We start from the raw sequence: 19,006 nt of genomic DNA on the forward strand, positions 1-19,006 counted from the left end.
CGTGTTGCACCTTTGTAGATTCACATAATAAATATGAATGATAATTTTATATGTCAATGAAAATTTATAAAGTGTTAACTATTACATGGCTCTTGCCTTTCCCAAGTTAGAGGTGAGGTAAAATGGGGTTTAACGTCGCGTCCAAGATCATTGCACTTATATGGCGACGTGCATGTACGTGTGTGTGTTTGTAGTGGCTGCTTGTACTAGTCCGGACTGATGCCGATTTATAGTGCTAGCCCACTGAGATACCATGCCGCAGTTTAACATGAATACCCCACTCAGACACGGTGACAGTATTCTGACTCCGAGCCGACAAGTCCTTGTTTTAGCCGCTTAATGCCGAACGCCAGACAAGGTAACAACAAGTACCATCTTTTAACGTCTTTTGGTATGACGCGGTCGGGGATCGAACCCCGGACCTTCCGCTCTCCGGTCGGACGCTCTACCACTAGACCACGGAGGCGGTCCCCAAGTTAGAAATTAATCATTCACATAAGAGGAAGTGGATTATTTTCCCGTATAACTGACTACAGTTAATGTGCAAATTAATATATGCCAGGTTCAAAATTGGGCGAATCATTGCAAGACGAAATAGGCGTGCAGCTATGCATATAAAACGTCGTTTCCTCTATAATGGTCCCAATCGCAATTACCCTTTCTAATAAATAATACACTGACGTTCTTGACATGGTGGTGACCATGACTTCTATATTTCTTGAACATTATGTTTTTGGATTTTTAATGGAAATTGTTTTTATTTTGTAATGGAAACCCATCCATCACAACTAACATTTTTGCTCATGTTAAAACCTTCGTGTTGCCAATGGGAAAATAACTGCAAGCGCGCACGTCTTAGGCGCCTCGTGTTGATGACATATAGTATATTAACAAAACATTATAGAGGTAACAACACAGCTCAAAAAATAAAATTCATTACCGTTGATGAGATCAGGGAAACTATGTAGACAGTCTCCCTGATGAGATGCTGTACTCAGGATTGACATCCAGTGTCAAGCTATCTCAATTGTAATGAGGCTATTTTTATAGCGCAAAATACCACATCACTGAGGGACATGCTCAATACAATTTTATTGTATAAAATATCGTTATCTCGAACATTGTTATTAGAAACGGTGTCTGAAGTATCCTTGTGGCCCAAAATAACTTTATCTCTCACTTAAGGAGGAGAATGTTTTGATGTTAACTTTTTAATAATGAGGAACACCTCATAAAGTGTTCATCATAATCAAGAAGTTGATATCCATATATTTTCTTCCTTATGTGTATCACTTCTAAATGCCTTTCAAAGACCTATCTCTCACTGTATCTAAGCTATTGTTGTAGCAAATGGTTCCTGCCGTCTCTTAATACGTTTAATATATGTCAATGTGTCGTCCGTCTCTGTGTGCGGTTATGCCAAAGTGCCCGTTCATTTTGTAATGTCCATATCGCCTCATTTGAGATTATAATGCGGTTCTGAAGATGTTGTCAACATGCTTCTTCTGTGTTACGGTGTTACTTTGCTGTGATGCCTGTTAATGCAGCTATTTAAAAAAGAACCTTCGGTCTGTTATTTAGGCCTCTCGGGTTGGGAGTCATTACAATTAATTTTCATACAGCAAAAATGAAACAATCAGTTTAGACTGTCAGCAACTTATATTAACTGTTAACTTACATTTATGCAGTTCCGTTGACAATGGTTTGTACAGTATTATCGTTTTCGAAATAATACCTATAAATACTAATTTAAGTTGGTTGCAAAACAATACTTTAAAATACTAAAAAGTTTTATAACAGAAAATATAATGCTGAAGGTTATCTACGTCAAACCAAATCAGCCAAACCCTCTTATTGTCTTCGAGGGTATGTCAAAGGAAAGAAAATTCTTTGACGAATAAGCTCTTCTTAGTTTCTTTCTAAATCATGCTTTATCCACAATTTTACCCATATTTAAATAGCCCTTTACTGTTGACGTTTTGCAATAGCATGTGTACTTTCTCGGTTCTAAACTGGGTACCTTAGTTTTTGGTTGAAACAATAACTGATGAAATCAATGATCAAATTCAAATGTCAAGTGCGTCTCTATCACAATAAAGAGAGTACATGCAAACTTGAATGAACAAGGAGGCAAACAAAAGGAATTGTATGACGTCTAACGTCATCACACCTTTTTGTTGAAGGCCCACGTTGTCTGTAATTGGCTTTTACACAATAGCATCGAATTGTGGCAAGGTTGCAAAATCTGTATTGGAACGCAGCTGCCGTACGTAAAGTGCAGTTGGAAGTACTTTGTAAAATATTTTCTCAGAGCCATATCAAACTGCATTTGAAACGCTGTAACTCCTTGCAACTGGTCTCATTGCTCTAACGCTTTTGGAACAATGTCTTTAAATCTACTTTTTTAGATTTTGGAGTGTTTTCAGGTTTGGTTTCTTTGCTGCGTAGTCTAAAAGCGTTTCCTCAGAACTACACGACTTAGTGTTGCAATAGTTTTAGCATTACCTTTCAACATTGTGAGTCAAAGTCTTTTAATTTTTAAACAAATATATCACAGAGTTCACTTTTTAACCCTTAAGGCCCCTCCATGGCATATAGTGAGAGGGGATATAGTCATCATCTGTCCGTCTGTCCGTCCGTCCGTATATCGCGTCCAGAGCTTAACTTGAAAACCGTGAAAGATTTGTCACCCAAACGCGGTACATGTATTAACCAGGGGTTGAAGTTGTGCCTTTTGCTTTTGTAGGCACAATGGGGATATGTCATCTTCTTCGTGTTTATTTTAGCACATGTAAATACTTGCTTCTAACTAGGCCTTATGATAAAAATGATAAACCCAGAAGAAAGTTTACTTATTTAAAAGTATAGTTTACGACCTATTGTCATATGTGAAGCAGTTTCGGCAAAATATTCGATAGAATTTGATATTTGATTCAACTAAATATGTATACTAATAACCTTATTGGTATAAAACAACATATACCTAAACAGTTTTCTTTTATCATATATTAGCATACATTTTATTGGTGGATGTATCTTAAATTTCAATGATGTAATGCCACTGGTGTCTACCACTATTCGTACATGTGACACATTGAGGAACTGTGTTGTTCCCAAGTTCTCTCTTACATCTTCTCAAGCCAGGAGGAAGGGCGACATCGCAAGCTAACTCACCAGAAGTAGACAGGTTGAGTAGACGCTAGGTGGGTTCCAGACAAATGTATTCTCTATATAACATAAAACGCCAACGCGGAGAATAATAAGTCTCTATTACCTGCCGAAACAGATTCACTGTTCGCAAAAGGCAAAATATGGTTGCAAATTGCGGCCATATAACCATTCACGTAGATCCCATTTTTCTTCTTATATACACATATATATTCTAGTATTTTAATCTATTAATCCTTTATGAAAGTTCACTACGGTGAGTAAGGGTGTGAGTGAGTTGGGTCTGGCGCCGCTTTTAAACTAGACGATATCACTCGGCGTATCAATCCCACACCATGCGTGTAATATGATGACAGATTACATCCAACTGCCAACTATATCGTTACAGTTATATATTATTCAGTTAGTTTGAAATATCAAAATGAAGTACGTCGACTCATTACCATACACGTGCACATTTTGATAAAATTAATGCTGCACTTTGAAAATGTCGTCACCTCCAATTATTCGAGAGACAACTATTTCACGGGCTATTTTCTAGTCAGCTGTAGAATGAATGACCTCAACCTTTGCTCACATGACGTTAAAAAAGGCATTTTCTTGATATTGGTCGCTTCCAGTTGGGCTGGACGCCTGTCTTATATGACAGGGAAACGAGTACGAATACCTCATAGCATATAACGTGTTTATCATCCAGAAATGAGGTAAACATATTTGAAAAATAGGCGAGTTTGGTTTACCGCCGCTTTGGACTGTACACGTGTTTCATTCATATCATGGCGTGTCAGCCTGCTGATGGCGAAAAGGCTGAAGTGATGCAGGTGATATTTGTTGAGTTTAGTTTACCGCCGCTTGGGACTGTACACGTGTTTCATTCATGTCATGGCGTGTCAGCCTGCTGATGGCGAAAAGGCTGAAGTGATGTCAGGTGATATTTGTTGACCACCTTTATGAAACCTACAAGCGCGGGTTTGGTAGTGACAAACCAAGAAATGTGAACAGGGCGAATCTGGGATTCTACCTAAATTGACGAATCTAAGTGAGTTAAAAGTTAATGTCGCATCGGCATTATTTCAGCCGTATAGCGATAATGGAGGCATATCTACATAGATTTGGGAAGATCCTGTGTGACCTTACTGTGTGTAAGTTATTGTATACAAATGGCAGCTGAACCTGTGCCAATGGATAAGGTAGCAGTAGTTGTGATGATGTGAACAACCACATTCACTCTCATCAACCTCAATACCCAGCGATTTTAGAAATAGAATTGTCCTGAAGACGTTTGGTTACAGTATGCTGACAATGAACGACGTTGCCGTTCGCTGTTTCATGATCCGCAGATCACGTGTTCGAATCCCAGGCTAGCCTCATATCTGTTTCATCTTAGTGGTTAACGGTTGTGACCAGCGTTTCCGTAGGCCGAAACGGAGTGATGTATTAGACACAACTGCTCAAAGCGGCTTCAGAACAAACGAACTAAAGCTGGAATGCAGACATGTTGTCTATGAGAAGGAAAATGATTCTCAAGTTACGTCAAATGCGATAAGAACATGATCCGTCTTATAACTACATCGACCCGTGAAGATCCGGGGTAGAATAGGTCTTCAGATCGGTGTCTAGCCGGGAGAGCCACATTTCAGAAATGGCTATTGCCGGTAGAGCCACATTTTCAGCTGAGTGCATTTCACCTATTCTAGCGGGTAATTAATTAATCCGATTACCGATACCTGTATATGAGTGTCCCACATTTTAATTATACTCCTAATTTAATACTCCCAGACTGAGGGAGGCGACCAGTTCCTACACCGTGTAAGTGACGACATCCTCATCTTCACTACAGACAAGAACATTGAACATTTGTGTACTGTAGACATTGTATTTTGTGATGGTATATTTTATGCCTGTCCCAAGTTGTTTGATCAGATTTATTGTTTACATGCTGAGGTGTTTGGCCATATGTTTCCATTAGTTTACTGTTTGTTGTCCAATCGAACAAAAGAGTGTTATGTCAACATGTTTCAGTGCCTATGCGATTTTGCTAGTAGAGGAGGTCTAGAGTTTGCCCCACTTACAATTCAGTTGGACTTTGAACGTGCAGCTCACAATGCCGTGACTGATGTATTTCCTGGGACATTAGTTAGAGGGTGTTTCTTTCACTTCACCCAATGTATCTGGAGGAGGGTGCAGAAAGAAGGTCTGGTGATGGACTATAAGGAAGATGAGGAGGTGAAGAAGCTGGTGAGAAGAGCTGCTGCCCTCCCTCTAGTACCTCGTGACAAAGTGGATGATGTGTGGCTTGATTCCATTGCTGACGTCCTATGCTTGCTGTGACCCGTGAAGATCCGGAATAGAATAAGTCTTCAGCAACCCATGCTTTTCGTAAAAGACGACTATGCTTGTCGTAAAAGGCGACTAACAGGATCGGGTGGTCAGGCTTGCTGACATGGTTGATGAATGTCATCGTATCTCAATTGCTCGTGGTGTCAATCACTGGATTGTCTGATCCAGACTCGATTATTTACAGACCTCCGTCATATAGCTGGAATATTGCTGAGTGCGGCGTTAATCACCAAACAAACAAATAAGTATTACTATACCTGTCAACAAATTCAAGAGAACATATTCTCGTTGTTATGGTATCCCCCGCCGTGATATTTCTGGAATATTTTTACAGCGCAGGAAAACCATACATGTACTGACTCACTCACTATATTGTAGAACTGGTCAACGCACACAGTGCATTAGGATAAATACTAATTGCAAGAAACACCCGGATGGAAGCATGTGTTCCATTTCCTATCCAGACGCCAGGGCTAATCCACAAGGGTGTCGCCGGCTGACATCGCATCCTGTCACAGCTGCTCCTCATATGGATTTTGATACCCTACAACATAGTCTCCGTAGGTCAACACTGCCTGATGTAGCGGGTTCTGTCGAACAGTGATAGTAGTCATACATCGTCCATATACTCATAAGGAATGGTTTGTAGTGTACGTTCGCACCACTTTACGCTTATATTGAAATATCAGGATTGATTTCATATATTTTAAGAATTTCTGGTTTTAGAACCATGTCCACATGCATGATGAACAACACTGGCCGTCTCCTTTAACCGTCCAGAGATTGCCTTTTCCTATCAGCTCCAAGGCGAGGTGAAATTGGGTTTAACGTCGCGTCCAAGATGAGTGCACTTATATAGCGACGTGCATGCACGTGTGTGTGCGTGTGTGTGCGTGTGTGTGTGTGTGTGTGTGTGTGTGTGTGTGTGTGTGCGTGCGTGCGTGCGTGCGTGCGTGCGTGCGTGCGTGCGTGCGTGCCAGTCCGGACTAATGCCGATTTATAGTTCAAGCACACTGAGATACCATGCCGCAGTTTATCATAAATACCCCACTCAGACACAGTATACTGGCTCCGAGGCGACCAGTCCTTGTTTTAGACCCTAAATGCCGAACGCCAGACAGGGTAACAACTAGTACCGTCTTTTAACGTCTTTTGGTTTGACGCGGACAGTGATCAAACCCCGGACCTTCCGCTCTCCGGGCGGACGCTCTATCACTAGACCACGGTGGCGGTCTATCAGCTCCAAGGCCGTCATTTGAGAACACTAAAGCTTATTAAAGAAAAGATCAAATTCATTGGATATTAAACGAGCTTCCCATTATCCATCACGTTAATGTCCCTCGTGGAATAATATTTACCTGTCTGGGGCTTGTGACTATCATTTTCTTTGTATATTTGTTTGTTGTTTAACGCTACACTCAGCCTTATTCTAGCTATATGACGGCGGCCTGTAAATAATCTAGTCTGGACCAGAAAATCCACTGATTGACATCAAGACCATCGATCCACGCAATTGGGATACGATGATCATGACATGCATCAACTAAGTCAGCGACTCTGACCACCTGATCCCGTTAGTCGGCTCTTACGAGCAGCATAGTCGCCTTTTACGGCAAGCATTGGTTGCTGAAGACCTATTCTACCCCGGATCTTCACGGATGTGACTATCATAAATGGTTTCTGCGTATTCGATAACATTCAAGCGTTATACGGGTTTCCTACGCTTCACATCAATCCATCTAAAGAGACATATTGCAGGGTCCAGTGATGTACAAAACTTGTCTAAACTGCAACCAGCAATTCGCACAACAATTAAGCAAGGCCCAATTACACACTGTCAGAGAATGAGATGTGGAAATATGATACACTGGATAATAGATGATTCACTTGAAGATGGACATGGTCTTTCAACAGCGGAGCGAGGGGGTGACGCCGCTTTTAAGTTAAATCACGGCAAGTCAGCTTAATGTGGGAGGAAAGCCCGAAGTGATGGAGGTCTCAGACGTTTACCAATTCGGTGAAAACCACAAGCACGGGTATGGTACTGAAAACCTAGAAACATAACCGGAGCGAACCGGGATTCGAACCCACAATCACAGGTTTCTGACATGCCCAAGGGACGCTGCACTGCACAGCGAATCGCGGCGCCTTAGACGAATGGGCCACCCGTGCCCCCTTCAAAAGAGGACGTACATAATGCACTATTGTTTTATATTTTTGTTTATCGTACATATATATGTACAAAAAGGAGGTATTCGGTATGTATTAACATATGGCATATAAACCTCTAAGGTATCAGAATTGACATTTGGGATTCCTGTGTATTGTAAACATGGCTGCCCTTGAGACAAAAAGTTAGAAACACATACACCATGATAGCATACAAGCAGCATCTGCATCCATGATCTGGTTATATATATCTTCATACATATATACTACCGACAAAAAGTAAGGGAACTGAGGATTTGAATGTTCCTGACGTTGAGGTTTACATTCTCAATGCTTTGGCGTTGCATCTGCAAGTAACGTCTAATCACAATGAAATTGCACATCATGCATGAATAGCACGTAATGCACGTGCACATGGAGCCAAAGTGTGCTGGCTTGAGGCGAACGCACAATCACAAATGCAGTTGAGTTGAGCACACGCTTAAAAATGCCCCCGAGACAGTATCTCAATGAACAGACAAAATGGGGAATTGTGGTTACGATAGTGGGGTGGACGTCAATATCTCAAGATGCCCGAATGTTTGGCAGGTCAAAAAGTGTAATTTCGTCATTGTGTGACCCTAACAGCTGACCGAATGCAGCAATGATTGGCAACTCTAGGGATGGTCTGTGCGCCCGTGGCGTTACACCGCGTTTACAGACGAATCAAGGCGTTGCCTCCTTCACAGAATTAGCGGTATGCCAAGGCGGCAATTCTTGACCATGATCAGTTTGGAGGCGGTAGTGTCATGGTGTGGGACGATATCACACATGGCAGGCGAGCTGATTTAGTTATTATTTGTGGACATTTGACTGGACAGTGATATATTGACGAAAGGCGTCCTGTCGTACCATTCGCAAGAATTATCGACAGACATTTTGCAAGATGACAATACCAGACCACATCGTGTCCAAGTCGTCACCGTTTATCTCCGACGAGAGGGCATACGGGCATTGGACTGGTCCGGTAAGTCCCCTGACTTGTCCCTTATTGACTGTACGCCAGAGACCAAGCACCCGCCAACTTGGGGTAGCTCTTCAGGCGGAATGGCAGACAATACCAAGGGCAACCATTAGCAAGTTAATCAACAATATACCATCAAGGTGTCGTGCATGTATCGCTCAACACGGTGGACACAACATATTTTGATATGCACAACTGAAATCATAATCACACCTTCATGCCATCCGTTCAGTTGTTTTTGTCGGTCACATACACTGTGCAGTTCATTGATTTTTACCAGGTTACACGCTTTATCAGATAGGATGTACAGATATGCGACAGAATACATATGTCGTCTACCGTAATTCAGTTAAACAAACAAATCTACACGGTCGATCTGTATCCCGATGCAACATGTCCGCTGTGACCCTCCAGCAAGCCAAAGTTTTCGGTAATGTTAATGGTCTAAATTCTGCTGACTCGGAAAAGCATCTTGATACACTCAGACACATATTGCCAGCTTAAGGTCAATTAGGTGGAGGATACATACCAGCAGCATGTGCTATCTATTTACAGTGTCATTGCATGTGTAACGCCCACTTAAAAAAAATGTGCATCATAATAATTTAGTTTTGATAAAAAAGCTTATAACGACTTTTATTAAGCTGGTGATGTTGAATAATGTTCTTATGCTTAAATATTAATTTGACAAGGTATGTAAAGACGTCAGTACACGGTATTAAAGTAAAATTAATCCCAAATCTAAATCTTTTAAAATCCTGGCCCATTTTCTGATGCCCACCCTGTTGACTAAACTACGTCATTTTGTGTCATACCTTTTTATGGTAGTAACCAACTTTTCATCTTTCTCACAACGGGCGGAAAAAATCGAATCTGAAACCAGCATGTGATTAGGGTCCAAGGCAACGATCTACGCCAGCAGAGAACGGTTACATCCATTTGGAGACTGATCCATGTGACACATTGTGACCACCCAATCCTCATCTTATTCAACTATTCCGACAAGCACGGGGTGCTGGGGGCCTATGCTGCACCGGACCCCCTACAGGTGATTTGGTTTGGTTGGTTTGTTGTTTGATGCCACACTCAGCAATATTCCAGCTATACTACGGCGGTCTCTAAATAATCTAGTCTGGGCCAGACAATCCAGTGATTGATATCATGAGCATCGATCCACGCAATTGAGATCGATGACATGCATCAACCAAGTCAGCAAGCCTGACCACCCGATCCCGTTAGTCGCCTTTTACGACAAGCATAGTCGCATTTTACGGCAAGCATGGGTTGCTGAAGACCTACATGTATTCTACCCCCCTACAGGTGAAGAAGGGTTTGTATTATCAGATGATTCAATATTGCATCGTACATGGTGACCATCACACTCAACGTAGGGAACTGGTAACTTCTTCTGCCGCATTACTCCCTATAGAATCTGAGCCATTGGTACTGAATAATGTGGAAAGTATATAACCTTGTAAAACTTAACCATTCTTGAGAAAAGGAAGACTAATGTGATGTATCCCACCCAAAACATCAATAAAAGTTGCGATAAAAAGTTCAAAATGTAAAAACAATCATTGTTTTTCCGCATTCCACTTGTGACGGTGCTGGTATCCATGGTGTTCCATGAGTCATGTGGAATCTAGTTTGTTTGTTTTTTCATTATTATTCATATAACTCCCATTATGTTCATCCTATGAAATCTTGATCCAACTTCGCTTGAGCACACAACGATATGGCGGTATAATGACTCTCTGGGCACAGATTGTCTCCCATGGATGCACGTGTACAAATATTCATCTGTTTTGCAGGGATGCGTGAGACATTTTCCCTTCATGTACAAGTCTGAAGCCTTATCTAAAAGACTGAGAACGGTGCTTAACAGTAATGTTGTTGAACAATGTCCATTGTGTACTGTGGACGCAGTTTCCAGAGGTGATATTGGGTTTAACGTCGCGTTCAAGATTATTTAACTTATTAATCACCATGCATGCATGCATGTCTGGCTGATTGTACAAGTTCGAACTAATGTTGGTTTTATAATGCTTGCCTACTGCGATACCATGCCGCAGTTGTGTATGGATATACGACTCAGACAGAAACAGATTTCAAAGAGCATCATACGACTCTTGCTCGGAGATTGTTTAATCTTTAATTTTAAGGTTACAACATTCAAGGCCTCAGTAAAGCTTTCAAAACGTTGTACGGGAGACATATGGAGTATATTTCCAAATTTGACGCATCAGTGACAAAAATGATGTCTGATATGCTATTACCGATGCTATTACCTATTTTGACTTGTACCATATGTTCCGTGCCTTTGCATGTGTTTATGACGCTAGCCACCGGTGGTGCAGGATACGCTCACCTTTTGCCTCATCATCACTATTTGATACCAGGGATTCATAAACACATGCTCACGACATCGTCGGAATCGTTTCTTTCGACTCTGCTTTTGGCTTTGCATGTGTTTGTGTCAGCTGCTACTGGTGGGGCAGGATAAGCTCACTTTTCCTCGAACACCTGATATCATCACCATTTGATAGTGATTCATAAACACAATGCATGCTCAAGACAGTCGGAATCGCAATGTCGACTCTGTATTTTGCAGAGAATTCTTATGAATATGGAAAGGGTTTTGTCGCTTTTATTCATATAATGACAAAACGAGACAGACAGTGCTCTATTATTCGAACAGTTTGTAACTCGCCCAGTACAGCATACATAACAAATACATATATAATCAACAGTGTAGAACAATTAGATTGAAGCATTGGCAATAACGGGTGTGACTATCGTACAAGGCTGTTGAATCTATATCCGTCTCGAGCAATCCGCCTCAACCATTTTACAGGCGGCTATTAATATAGTGAGATATTCATTTCTATTGACCCTGATTACATTACCTAAAAAGATCAACAGAAGGATAATGTGTTGGTATTCGTAATTAAAGATTCATGAATGATACGACACTACGCGGCGATTGCGAATGGCGTTGCGCTGGTCGATGAATTCCTGATTTTACATCCCACTTTGTACCGTTAGTAAAACGATTCACGTTGGCTCAAAGTTGTAGGCGACAAAAGAAACTGGGAGTCAGGAATAATTTCACAATATTCGTAACAGACAAACTACTTGATTGAACAATTTTGTTTCAGTTTTGCACTCATGCGAGACTCACAGAAGTGTATGAGACTCGTAATAATGTTGTGTTTGCAATTCACGTGTTTGTACATAATTACCTACAGACAAGAATAGAATATGAATGCAGGGGAACCTTTTTAATCCGGACAATACCAAGTGAAATCGTCCGGATTAACACGTGTCCGATTTAACGAAATCATGGAAATGAGGTAAATTTATAAGCGATTTTGGGCGCGAAACAAATTCATAATTTAATTCAATTATTTAATATTCCTTTGAATATATATAGATGTCACCAAGATGATTGTCAAGGAGGTGGTGCTGCCTGATTAACGGGGTCCGGACACACGAGGTTCCACTGTACATGGAAGAATCCAACTGAGATGGAGGATGCAATGAGATATCAGTGGACCTGGAACCCAGATACTACACTCAACGTTAGATACACAGAATCATAGTGCCATGGCATGCGTGAGTGAGTGGGTAAATTTGGTTTTGACGTCGCTTTGAGAAATATGTCAGTTATATCACGGCGTGTCAGCTTGGTCTGAGAGGAAAGGCTGACGTGATGCAGGTATTAGACGTTCTGACAGATCTAGAAGTATACGAATCTGGTGATGGAACCCACGAACATGGGTTTCTGGCCCTCTTGAGGGACACAACGAATTGATGACTAGGCCACCCGTGCCCCCGGCGTTCATGGAAATATCCGAAATTTCGGAATACCTGAAGAAATATGGTTTTACGACGTTTGTGTCAATATTCTGGCAATATCACGACAAGGGACACAGATAACGGGTTAACACTATCCTCATGTAGCGATCGAACTACTGAACCACTGCGCTACGACACTGCTATCTGTAGACCTCCTCGGGATTGTCGTTTAACTCGATCTACTCACTGTTATACAGGCGGGGCCTTGTCAGCTACTATAATGTGGTGCAGTGTTTTTCCTCACGTTGTAATGTTTGTTAATGTAAAACATAATATTCTATCAGTACATTATGCGCAGGTCATTACTATTATTTATTACTGAATATTTCTAATGAACGTATATAGTATTGCTGCTACTGCTGCTGCTACTATTACTACTAATAATATGTACAATTAACTATCTCACATTTACATCTGACGCCGGGTTATAACCTAAGTCATTGGATCAGTGTGCATCCCATTTGTTTTCTTACATCCCTAGGCCCAATTTCACAAAGCGACCTTAGCGCTACGACTATTGTAAGCCTAATATAGTATGTTAAAGCATGGGAGTTACGATCGTCTTAGCGCTAAGATCGCTTTGTGCAATAGGGCCCTGGGCAGTATCAGCTATTAAACATTTGTACCAAGAATCGTAACCAAGGGTCTGTGTTGAATTGCTATACACTTACTTTAAAACTATATTTCAGGTGTATAACAGTGAGTGAGTGTGTTGGGTTTAACGCCACTTTTATCAGTATTCCAGTCATATCACGGCATGTCGGCTTAATATGGGGGCAAAGCCAGAAGTTATGCAGATCTCAGACGGTTACCACTTCGGTGAAACCCACGAGCACGGGTATGGCGCTGACATACATAGAAACATAATCGGGGCGAACCGGGATTCAAACCGACAAACATAGGTTTCCGCGTGTCCAAGGGACGCAACTCTGCACAGCGATTCGCGTCGCCTTAGACGGCTGGGCCACCCGTGCCCCCTGGTATATAACACACCAAAGAAGATGCATCAACATATTTGTATCCTGGAAACATGGCACTGACGTGTGCATGGATATGGCTGTTCCAAGATAATAAAAGAGATCATGCACTTTGACCTGCTGCTTTCAAGACGAAGCAGGATTCACTTGTTTCCATCAGGAATATTCTGAGACCTAAAATCATGATGCACACGCTCGCGTCATAATTTCCGTGTATTAGGTCTAGAATGTGTGGATATTCTATTAAACTATACTAGTTACAAATGCTACGAAGCTCCTATATAAGTTGGGAAAGTTGCAGATACGCAGATATACATACATGTATTATGCAAAACAAAGCGAAATAACGCCAATCTACATTTCGAGATGGATGTGATCAAAGCGTGATATTACAAATCTCGCGAGACATCAGTGTCGTAGATGTATTATCTCGAGGACATGGTTTTCAGAAAGTAACGTGCTTTTTGTCATTGAGTTTAACTTAATGTGTTACTTTGAAATGAAGTAAAATATCAAGAAGGTCAACACGTCATGATGACTGATACGTGGTAAGTCGATATGGTAATCGCCTGTCATTGTATTCATGGCTTTAAATCATTTATGTTACCCTCCACAAGTCGCTGGAATTAATAGCCGATACAAATGCACCGCTTTGTCGAATGTAACTTATATAATCCTAGAAAAAAGAGAACGATTAAATATTAATGAACATATGTATTGCTTATGACACAGGCGATGTATTGCTAGGACTGATTACATATATTAGACCCGTGAAGATCCGGGGTAGAAAAGGTCTTCAGCATCCCTTGCAATTGCTTGCCGTAAAATGCGACTATGCTTGTCATAAGAGGCAACTAACGGGATCGGGCGGTCAGTCACGCTGACTTGGTTGATACATGTCATCGATCCCAATTGCGTGGATCGATGCTCATGATGTCATCACTGGATTGTCTGGTCATGCTGGAATATTGCTGAATGCGGCGTAAAACAACAAATCAACCAACATATATTAATTACAGTTGTTTCCGTTAGCATTGTCAATTATCCTCTGCTGTAACTGTAGGCCAAAGGAATTTGGGTTACATCTTTAACAGAGGCAACTTTCAGTCATTAACGTTGGACAATTCGAGACTTGTGTAGAACACAGATTCGACTCTATAACAATTTTTACGATCATTTGAACCACATATCACAGTTATGTTCTTATTATCTCATCTGTCTCGAACCATTGGTTATCCCCAAGTGCGATCCCTTCAAAACGATATTAACGAAATGCATTCATGTTTGTTGGGTTATCGCTAATTAAAGCCTCTCTCAGATACGGTAGCAGCTCGCTGCGCATACTTTTGTCCTTAAGCAGAGTAAGGACATGAAAACATACGTAAGTTAGCATCCTAGATTCGGTCCGATTATGAACCTGGGTTTGTCAAAACCGACTTCTGTTAAGTAGCCTATTTATAACATAGTATCTGGAGGGATGATCTAAACATTTTACCAGTAAGCTACACAATCGCCGCTGAAAGCTTCTAGAAGATGATAGATTGCTGAATATACTTTAAATATATACGTACAGTTGTGACATTATATAAACGTACATAGGACTCCGAATAAACAGTATTTGCAAATATCGATATCCCCTCAATATACATGTACATTGTTAGCACAATTATCAATAAGTGAGTCAATGATAGGATTTTACCGTTCTTTTATATACGTCCAGCTGTACCACGAATAGGGCCACAGAGAATAGGTTTGAACCCTTGACGGACCTTCACTTTAACTGCATGCGTCGCGCTGATTTTTCATTGATATCGCACAAATGTTTATAAACATGATAATAATGTAGCAAGTTAATGTGAATTTAACGTCCCATATAAGTTCATATATTAGTAATACTATGCAATTTCATATCACATACTTGGAACTTGTAATGTTTTGGAGTTTGCCACCTACAAATAATCCCATGCCGTCGTACCCCGTCAGCAGAACAGGTTGCTTATAAGATCATTCACTGATTTGTCTGGAACAGACTCGATTATTTACAAACCGTTGTGATATGGCTGCAATGCTGCTGGCTGAGACGTTACAAGAAACAAACATACATGACGTTATATACCTGTTCTCTAATTCTTTAGGCATGGGTTTCTTAGTTTGTTTGTTTGTTTGTTTGTGTAACGCAGCACTCAGCAATATTCCAGTAATATGACGGCGGCCTGTAAATTATCGAATCTCAATCCAGTGATTGACATAATGAGCATCGATCGAAGAATGGGGATTCGATGACATGCATCAACCAGGTCAGGGCGCCTGACCACCCGATTCCGATAGTCAGGTCTTAATTACGACAAGCATGGGTTGCTGAAGACCAACTCCAACGGGATCTTCAGAGGGGTCTTAGGCTTGGGATTGATTGATGTCTTTTTACGAGTAAGGTACACCTGACACGAGTCTTCATCAATATAAGACAGTATAAGCAATCACACGCTTCAATCACATAAATCAGGTTGCAATTCATTAGTTTCCACCCCTGTGAAATGAAGGAATCCCTTCGCGTAATGACACGGGCTGGTGTGACGGCTATGTACACACTACCAGACATTGCCCACACGGAGGTTTCAAGTCAGCAGAGGTACAAGACAAATGTCAAACCAATATCAACCCAAGACTATCCGCCTTTACGTTTTACCCTCGCGATTATGGTTCAATAGCGTTGAAGCCCAAAGACAATTATTTTGCAATCAAGGCATATAAACAAACTCTTCATCAAACCAAACCATAAACGATGGGCGGACATGTATATGTCCTTTCCTAAATGCCACATGTACATGTCTTTTAAATTGGACCCCGTTTCTCAAACCAATGATATGCATCTCAAGGACGCATTGCCCTTTAAACATGACGCCATAACTAACGACTTGAAATTAAAATTTCATTAATTGGACTAACAATCGATTATTTTGCGGTGCCATCCAGATCATTCCAGTATCTTGATATACGAATCTACTTTATCATTTTCTCTTATTCTATTCTTATCTTATCATTTATCAGCCTGACTCTGCTAACAGAGGTCGCACTCCACATTAAAAAACCCACGCCACCCACATCTGTTGACCAGGCTTGGCGTTCTCCGGTCAATAACTGCGTCTAAACAATAAAAAAAACTCTTTTTTTCAGTATTACGTTTACGTACGACAACCAATATATATCCAGTTATGTGGGTAATCTATATCTGATTCAACATTGTTTGAGCAATTATATTGACACTGCACTGCCAGTTAGAAAGGTTATGTTTTCATGTTGTGTAGAGAATTAGATAGTCCCTACTGCTTGCGTTTCACCACAATAGCTGATGAAAAGATAAAACATTGTTATACAGGTAAAAAATAAAATGCTAAAGGTTATTGATCATTAGGCATAACACTTTTGCTGAATATTCCCGCAAGACAAGTGCAATTCTGACTGCAATCATATTTCGCAGTTTTTTTATATATATATCTTGTTATAACATTGCTATTATTAGTTATTACTTGTTATTAATATACTGTCCTTAAAACCTATGTACATTATTTATCTATATTTGTCTGTTGTTAAAGTCAGCAATAATCCCCATGATATGGCCTGTAAAATATTCGAGTATGGAACAGATAAACCAGTGATTGATATTATGAGTAACAATCCACGCCGTTGGAGTATAATGAAACGCAATAAACCAAGTCGCCAAACTCTCCATCCAAACAATTCAAATCATCCTCTTCATCATCTCATCGTTATCGCCATCATCATCACTTCACAAACACGTTCTTAATTTACTGTTATTGACATACACATATTTCACCTATTGAGTTTCAATAAATAATTACACATTATCATGTACACGTTCTTGTATATATAACGAATCTACTTACCTTTCAATGCTGACAGCTGTTAGATTGAGTATAGATGCTAGGGCTGATACCATCTCCACCGTACCAGAAAGTTTGCAGAGTATGGGTCCAATCTCCCAATGTCCTATGAAGTATCTGGATGTTTCAAAGGGAACACAGACCAAGAGAAATAGAAGATCCGCCACGGCCAAACTCACCATAAACGATGCTGTAACACTCCGAGATTTACGGTCGCCCACCATTGCAAATATTACCAATGAATTACCAATTAATCCTAATAAAAAAGCGATGCCATAGACGGATACAGTTGGAATAAAGTGAGGTTCTTGGAGCCATGGCTTCTTCAAATTCTCTATATCACCCTCATAGTACAGAGAGTAGTCGCCAAATGGGTCCAACATAGGTATATCAGGATCATCAACAAACACAGAACTCAAGTTAGTTAAAGTTGAATTAGCTCCTGGGGTTTTCCAATCTGTTCCGTTCATTATGGCAATTTCGGAATTTCCGCTCGTATTAAACATTTTACTTTAACTGCGTAAAACGAGAGAAGTACGTGACATTCCACAAGTCGATCACTATTACAAAAGTTTCCAAGTGCTAGAGATCGCAAGCTTCTACATCACACCAGTGAACATATTCTCGTATTGCTTCCGTGGAGATAAAGACGCTGCATTACAATAGGCATCCCTTCAAAGAATGGGACGTGCCACTGAGCTGATCGAAAATCAGCGCGGTGTAGATGGCTGGTTTCGAGCGAACTATTTATCGAGTGGTTGGTTGCCTCTCGCCGACACCTGCTAAATATTAGCCCGTGGATTTGGGAATCACATGTGGCTCGAGCTGGAGTTCCCTCGCAGTAGAAAAGGGGCAAATACCATGTCCGATGCACGAACCAGTCACAATCTGCAAGAGATAATATGAGTTTTTGATAGCTGCGAGAGATTCTAGTGCCAGAGGCTGATTCACAATCATTTCCTATGTTAGGGTTGAGTTCAAATGCGGAATATAGCTAAAGGCAAACTGGTTAGAAATTCGGTTTCGTGTTTACATAGTGTCATACAAATTTATAAATATTTTAAACCATGTCTTTATTGTGAAAAGGAATGTTGAAATGCAGTTGTATAAGTAACTAAGTGCATAACTGAATTTACATATGTTTCAATTAATCAATAACTAATAGCGTCACTAATTAAACTTTGACTTATTTATCTGTCCGTCATTACTGAATTTCAAACAATTATAGTGATACACGCTTGAAGGTTTTGTCTGGTGATGTTTAATATTGTATTTAATTTTATAGGTCATTCTATAATATGCATGTATATGGGGTGCAAACGTAGGGACATTTCACAAAGTAATACCTCTTCACCTACATTGGTTAACCTAATACGAGAAATATGTAACCCTACAATCCACAAAGCTAAGCTCAATACAATCCTCATAAACCTTCATTGTTGAAACACTACGGATGGGAAGCTTGCCCCGTCGCCCTGGGACACGTGCTGGGGGTTTTTCGACTGCATCCTTACGCAAAGATACCACTCGCGCGTGTACCGTAAATGGCCTACTTATGTGCGGCACAACGAGAGCACAATAAGACGCAC

General features: G+C 40.7%; 1 protein-coding gene across 1 annotated transcript in view; it reads right to left on the minus strand.

The window, feature by feature from the left end:
* The window catches only part of LOC139479677 (QRFP-like peptide receptor), a 123,399-nt gene extending 105,361 nt beyond the window's left edge, over nucleotides 1–18,038 (minus strand). Inside the window, exon 1 of the mRNA XM_071262523.1 lies at nucleotides 17,421–18,038. Coding sequence (XP_071118624.1) covers nucleotides 17,421–17,923 — 503 coding nt within the window. The 5' untranslated portion in view covers nucleotides 17,924–18,038. The remainder of the gene's footprint in view (nucleotides 1–17,420) is intronic.
* Nucleotides 18,039–19,006: the final 968 nt, after the last annotated feature.

Source organism: Haliotis cracherodii, unplaced genomic scaffold (assembly GCF_022045235.1).
Source record: "Haliotis cracherodii isolate W230 unplaced genomic scaffold, xgHalCrac1.p SCAF_4, whole genome shotgun sequence".
Classification (NCBI taxonomy): domain Eukaryota; kingdom Metazoa; phylum Mollusca; class Gastropoda; order Lepetellida; family Haliotidae; genus Haliotis; species Haliotis cracherodii.